The sequence below is a fragment of the Pollachius pollachius genome, assembly GCF_949987615.1.
Source record: "Pollachius pollachius genome assembly, chromosome: 20".
Taxonomy (NCBI): Eukaryota; Metazoa; Chordata; class Actinopteri; order Gadiformes; family Gadidae; genus Pollachius; species Pollachius pollachius.
This window is the reverse complement of record NC_136953.1, coordinates 16916372-16923871: the sequence shown is the minus strand read 5'-3', so window position 1 is coordinate 16923871 and position 7500 is coordinate 16916372. Positions and strand designations below refer to the sequence as shown.

At 42.6% G+C, this 7500-nt stretch overlaps 1 protein-coding gene across 1 annotated transcript in view; it reads right to left on the bottom strand.

The window, feature by feature from the left end:
* Nucleotides 1-4676: 4676 nt before the first annotated feature.
* Nucleotides 4677-7500, bottom strand: part of chd3 (chromodomain helicase DNA binding protein 3) — a 31850-nt gene continuing 29026 nt past the window's right edge. Inside the window, exon 24 of the mRNA XM_079757690.1 lies at nt 4677-6749. Coding sequence (XP_079613816.1) covers nt 6673-6749 — 77 coding nt within the window. The 3' untranslated portion in view covers nt 4677-6672. The remainder of the gene's footprint in view (nt 6750-7500) is intronic.

Here is a 7500-nt window from a genome sequence, read left to right as displayed (position 1 = left end):
TATATTCCCGAACGCTGTGCTATGGCATGGCATTTCTTTTGATTTTTTACCGCAAATTATGGGTTATCAGTGGTTTTTCGTTTTGTTTTTTTTGGCGGTCATGGATTGGACATTTTATGAAGCCGTTTTATGAAGGTTTTTTTGGAGCGTGCGTCTGTGGAACAGCCTAGCTCCCTGTTCCGCCTAATAAGGTGATCTCTGGATGCGGTGATTCCATAGGAGGCTGTAGATGATTGGCTTGTATCCCTGTCTCCAAGCCGTTTTAAAGTAAGAAATACAATTTCACATAATAACAAGGTTCTGAGTCTAATAAAAAACATAAATCTCTCTCACACAAAGCCTTTAAAATGGAAACAAATCAACAGAAAAGTCTTAAAACGAGGCAGGCCTAAATCAAAAGTGCTACTATACATGATAAAATGCTCTTATTTTCTATGGATTTCTATTAAAAGTTAAACAAAGTAGGCACTCTGTCTCTCTATGTTTTCTTACTTGTTTGGCTAGGACGTTTCTGCGGTTTAGACGTTTTCCGGGTGCACGTTCAAATCAATCAGCGTGATGTCTATTGACAGACCGCTGTACACATGAAGATGATTCACCACAGCGTATGTCAAAGGGAGATTCTTTCGACGTGTACGCTTGCTTTCTTGTTTTTACTCCTTGCACATATTTCTTAGGAAGCCGTTCCAATCGCTGCTTAGTGATCAGGTTCAAACCGGTTCCATGTTCGCAGACATCAGCCCAACTGTCAGAGAGTTTGCCAACGTCAGTTCACAAAGCGACCCCCGTGCTCCGTAATAAGGTAATTAATCAACAGTGCCTATGAATACAAATATTCTCCTTCTCTGTTTGCCTTAGATTCTGATAGCATCAGATTGTCGATAAGGGAACATTCTAATCTTCTACAGTATGGCATGGCTTGCTGTTCTTGGCCCAGTGTGTAACGGTCTGCGTTCTGCCCGCCGGCCGCACTTTGTAGACGTCTCCCTGTAATAAACAGCCTTTCTACACGGTTCCACCTCATGTCCTTTAGTGTTCCACACGGACGGCCTTATAGTGTTTCCCTTGCGGACCTGGTTGGGTTAAAGGAGATAAAAATACACACAGGGTACAGCGAAGCCGGTGAATCCACCGTGCGAGACTTTAAAATGTTGGCTTGGTTTCTGTGGAGGTTGAAATGCATACCTGACTGTTAAGACCAGCGATCGTATTTACCAAATGCCTTCTCTCGCGTCTGTCGAGGCTTTGGTCACAATTATAGTTGTGTTTAGACGGCAGGAAATGTGATGTTATTCTGATGACTCTTTTTAACCATATTGTTTTGTCATTTTTGAGTCTGTAGTCATTCCATTTCCGGTTACTGCATTTTTATGTAAAAAAATCCTAGAAACTGTATATTTCTAGACTGTTGTTCCCACACTCCTAATTATGTTTATAAGTCATTTCTGTGGAAAAACCACACCCGTCTTCTCTGCACTTTACAGCAGTACAAATGTAGTGTTATTTTTCTCATTATAAATAGGATTCTGCCGTTATTTGTTGAAAATGGGCTCGCTTCGTAGGAGACGTTAGACTGATTTATTTCCTCTGTAACCCTCCCTCCCTCACACACACCTTATGTTTGCCAGTCAGCACATCCATGATACTTAAACACACACACACACACACACACACACACACACACACACACACACACACACACACTTCTATTTCACGTCCTATATTTAAAGCTACACAGGCCTCTGATGAATAATATGATTTACATCTCTCTCTCTCTCTCTCTCTCTCTCCATTGACAGTGTATCGCAATCCCTTATATATATAAATAAATATATATATACACATACTTAATTGGCACAAAGACATCTGTCTGTGACAGAGTCGTGCGTTAAAGTTATTTGTTAAGATGTTGAAGTGTGGACGTTCTGTGTGTTTTGTATTCACTCCTCGTAATAAACCTTTTGGGGTTCATTGTTGTTGATGATGTTGAACACTACACCCAATCCCTGACCCCGCCTTTTCCTGATGACCAAATAAGGGCAAGGAAAACTCACCTAAAGCCCCTTGGTCGAACCCTTGAGGAAAGGTTCCTTCATCCATGGAGTAATCCAACAGTTCTGGATGAGCGACAACATAAGTCAGGTCAAGGAACGACACATGATGGCAGAAACTAAACCCAAACTGTCGATCTGATCGGTGCATTGTGGTTGCACACTAGTTATGGAGGAATGTGTTCACTATACTTTACAGTCAAACAGATGAGAACGGTCTGTATTCCGGTGGAGCTGTGGGCTGGGTGGTCGACAGGAGGCTGGCGCTTCAACACAAGGTGCTGGTCGTTAGGCTAACGAGGGCCAGCTGAAGGCCTATGTCGTATAGTCACATTTACATTTCACATTTAGATTTACATTTTACATTAAGGGCATTTAACAGACGCTTTTATCAAGAACGACTTTCAATAAGTACATTTGTCAGAAGAAAGAGAAATAACAATATATCTCAAGGGGGAATGGATTAGCCTAGCGATTGTAATACTTGCACTTGGTTCTATGAACATCTTTACTGTACCGACAGGGATATATTGTTTCACTTCTTATGACAAATGTACTTATTGTAACAAATGCACTTATTGTAAGTCGCTTTGGATAAAAGCGTCTGCTAAATGCCCTAAATGTAAATGTAGATGTATATCTCGATCGGTACAGTAAGGGTGTTCATAGAACCAAATGCCAAGCACTTACAATCAGTAGGTTAACATGCTATATGTAACTACTAACATGTAGTATGAGTCAGTTGGATCATACAGTCAAAGTCGTATAGTGTGATTTAGTAGCACGTATTAAAAGGATGTGTACTTTGTACACTGGAGAGTAAAGGGAACAGAATGTGCCGATAGAAGGTTTGAAATTTCTACTTGTCCAGTAACGAACCAATTAACACGACGGAAAAGATAGAAAAAAAGAACAATGACTAAAAGGTCAGCAGTAAAAAGATTTAAGAATTTATTAAGCCAGAGTGGAGATCGGTGGTGACCTTGTGTAACCTTGTGGTGAGCTAATCCACCACCATATGACACAGCGGTTCAGTGTGGCGACACCCCGAAACCTCAAGAATGTCAATCAGGAGCACTTCCTCAACAGACCGGCTGCTGAGAAGCCTCTGGTGTTGTGTCATTGCCGAGCATAACACAACAAACACATCTGCTTTGACAGTTAAGGAGGAAGAGTAGAAATTATTCCCAAACATTCAGCAATTACATCTCTGTATTCCGAGCACATGACTCACAGAAGGAGTGACAGCCCTGATTCAGACAGAGGGCCATTAGGCATCAACTACAAGGGTGTGTGTGTCTGTGTGTTTTGTAATGTGTGGGTATCTGTATTGTGTATGTGTTGTGTTCAGCTGTAGTTAATGTGTCTGTATTTATCATAGGAGTGTGTATTTAGTGTATCGATATTTGTGTATGTGCGCGTGTGTGTGTGGATAGTAAGGCGTGTGTCGGCCTGTATTCCTGTTTGGGTGTGTGTGATGATGAATTGTGTTCCCACAGCATCCCTTAAATAGTACTTAAATAGTTCTCATCCCTTACAGGCTGAATTTCAGATGTTGCCATCTGGTTCACGCTTTAAACTCCCACTGCTCAAAACCAACAGATATAAACACTTTTTTCTTCACTTATTTCTAAATCCTATAAAGAACCGTAGGTAACACCTTCCCCCCCCGCTCACACTTTGGATTGGCTGAGCCTCTGCCTTTCTCTATATATATTATATATATATTTATATATATTGTGTATGTGTATTATTATAATATATATAGATATATTGACTACTATTTATTGATTGTTTAGTGTTTTTTATTGTGTGTGATTGTGTGTGACTTGGATTTGTATACTATCTACTGCACAACAATTGCCCCATTTGGGGACAATAAAGTATTTTTGAACTTTAACTTTGAACCCACACAACACTATAATATCAGTTCAACATCCAGAGGTGAACAATATTCAAAGGACGTCTCTGTTGTACATATTCACAGACGATACAGATATCTAAAGAGGATATTACACTTTCACTTGTTTCAATTTATGCGACTGCAAATCAAGTTGGTTGCTAGGCAACACACAGGTAGAAGCAGCCGTTGGTGATCCGTCGTTAGCACGGAAATAAATCAACCGCTTCTTTGGCAACGGCGCACTTTCCTTATAAAAATGGGTTTACAAAATGTCACCGCAGCGTTCGGAGAGTAAGTAAGTGTGGAGGGAAAGGTGTGATGCTCGCAGACGCTAAGTGAAAAACAGGGCGCCGTAAATAGACGAATCCGACACCACTGTGCGCTGACATATTTCAATGTAGAGAGTAACAGAGCATCACTCACGCAGGACGCGGTGTTCCGCGAGAACCTTTTCAAGGGAAAGGACGATAAATAAAGACCAGAGGTGGTTGTACAGGTGCTGCTCGCGCTTCAACTGGAGCTGAACCCCGCTAGCTCCCAGGGGGTTAGGCTCGCTGGCCGGCTTACCTTCATCACACCTGAGTCAATACACCTTCCTCCCCCTCGCTTCTGTTATGACATTATTATTACTACAGCGGTGGAACTCAAACGTAAAAAAGAATCCACGCAGCAATTTTCATTTAATTAAGTTTTATTACAAACAAAAGAACCAAGAAGAAAGAAGGTAGACATGATATTATTATATTTGACATTGTTTCATTGCCACTCGTCAGTTGATCGGCATGACCACATAAAACCAAAAAACAGAAAGAAGATATCGGACAAAGCAAATCGACGAGTCAAGTGGAGAAAGATGCACGCGCGCTGTTAGACGGCCCATTTAGCCGAAGGGGTTAGAGGAAAGAGCTGTCAACTAGCATACAGATCTCCACGATTTCCGGGAATAAATTAACTCCTAACAATCTCCATGTAGAAATATGTAGAAGCTTAACTTGTGAAAGTGAATGTTAAGTTTTTGCTAACATTTACAGGTTGACATCAGGTTATTCATTCTGTTTCATAAATGTACAATTGTTTCGCTTGGTGTTTTAAGGCGTTTATAAAATGGGTTCAATTCCGCTGCTGTCAACTGCCATTCCTCGTCCGACAAAAACTAGGATATCATACATTTTGAAGCTGTTTTAACAGCATAAAGGATTACATTTATTTATCTTTTTTGTTCATATGTTGTATAAATATGTTACTTGCAAGACCCCCAAATCTAAAAAGCACAGAACATTTATGGCTATGGCTAAAGTAGCTTTTGTTTTTTTGAAGTTAGCTAAACTTCTTTGTTAGCGTTCTCCGGCGGTTATAGAGCGTCGCGGCGAAGACGAGTGCCGTGCTGCATTGAGGGCCGGCCCTAAAACTCTTAGTGGGGTCGACCGTTAAAAAAGTCTCTTTTGGTAGAAGCTCGTTTTCAAATGCTTAAAAGCGAGAATGACATCACGAACGACAAAAAAGCACACAAGAATCATGGAAAGAAAAAACACAAGAGAACACGACGACGCAGTTTAAATACGAAAAGAAGAATCCCAGCGGAGTTTCTAAATAGAAATAGAAATTTGGGAAATTATATTTTGTGGGAGAGCGGCTAATCGCGGAAATTAGGCGAAGGAGGGGAAAAGAGCGAGCAAGTTTTTTTTTCTTAATAACACTGACATTGCATTATGAAAGGTTAAACATTCGTATAAGAGTTTATCTTTTCGGAAATTCTCTGAAATCTCTGAAAATACTGTCGGATCATTCCGGAACAAACGCTGAGTTGCGGGCGTTCAATCGTTGAACTCTCCGCGGACCCAGACTTGTCGTGGGCTCACTATGTACAGGAGCTAGTGGGATGTTGTTTTATTTCTCAACACGTACCATGAAAACAAACATGAAGGGGAACTCAAAGAGCATCGGGGCTTCACGGTGAACTGTGAGCGGAACAGGAAACAGAACGGCCGGTCATCGGACTGCAGACCCCACACGATGTGAAGCGCCTTTCATAACCTGACCTCACAGCCTTAGAGTGATCCAGAGCATGCTTTTCTGCGTGTGTGTGTGTGTGTGTGTGTGTGTGAGAATATGTGTCTGGTTCCGTGTGCCTTTGTGCATTTGTGTGCGTGTGGTTGTCCGGGTAGGATTTGAATACATATGTGGGTCTTCGTGTACATTTATATCTAACTATTTGTATGTGTGTGTGTGTGTGTTTGTGTGTGTCTATGTTTGTGTGTAGGTGTGTCAGGGTGTGTGTGTGTGTGTCGATGTGATTGTGTATGTGTATGTGTGTGTGTGTTTCTTTTTGTATGCATGTATGTATATGTGTGTGTGTGTGTGTGTCTATATGTGTAGTCTCTGGGTCAGCAGTTCACGGATGAGGAGTATAATGGTTTGAGGCAGATATAGGGAAAGGTCAAAGGTCATGGAACATGACATGCTGCTGGGAGGGGGTGCAGGTGTGTTAAATTAGTTATACCAGTATCTCAACGCATAAGTGTGCGTGTGTGTGTGTGTATGCGTGCGTGGGTACATGAATGTATATGTGTGTCTGCACATGTTGGTCATGTGTCTGTTTGCGTGATTGTGTGTGTGTGTGGGCCTGTTAGTGACGGTGTGTGTGTGTTTATGTGTGTGTGTCTGTATAATACTAGTATGTGTGTGTGTGTTTGACGTGTTTGTGTAGGTTTGTGTGTTTCAGTCGTCGATACAGATGACCTCTGTGCTGCGCTGCTCTCTCTCCTTCTTCACCGAGAACGCAGAGCCATTCAGCGCTGTGGGAGAGAGAGAGAGAGGGGGGGGGGAGAGAGAGCGAGAGAGAGAGAGACAGAGAGAGGGAGAGGGAGAGAGAGAGAGAGAGAGAGAGAGAGAGAGAGGGGGGGGGAGAGAGAGGGAGAGAGAGAGAGAGAGAGAGAGGGGAGAGAGAGGGAGAGAGAGAGACAGAGAGAGAGAGACAGAGACAGACAGAGAGAGAGAGAGAGAGACACACACACACAGACAGACAGAGATCAATTCCTTCCATATTCAAAACATAACTCCAGCTTTATTATAAATGTTTTTTGCATAGCTGTACAGACTCACAAACACACACAGATACACACAAAATATGTTGTGATTCAGACGGTCAGACCACTAACACAAAGGCCTTGAATAGAAAGTTGTCAGAGAAAGTAGACTGTAGAATCCGTCCCCCACGAGCACAGCTAAAGTTATGTCCTGTCACGCACATGGATAGGAAACGTACACATGCACACTCTCTCTCTCACACACACACACTGACACACACACACACACATGCACCATCATGCAGGAGGATACTAAGTTGTGTGTCTCGGTTGCGGTTCCTTCCAGAACATAAAGACAGAGAGCCAGCAGCCCGGAGAGAGCGAGACACCCGGAGCCAGCCAGAGATATGGGGGCCACAGGCCAGAGAGACGGAGAGAGAGGGCCAGAGTACCAGGGAGACAGAGAGAGGGAGGGAGGGCCAGAGTACCAGGGAGACAGAGAGAGAGAGGGAGGGCCAGA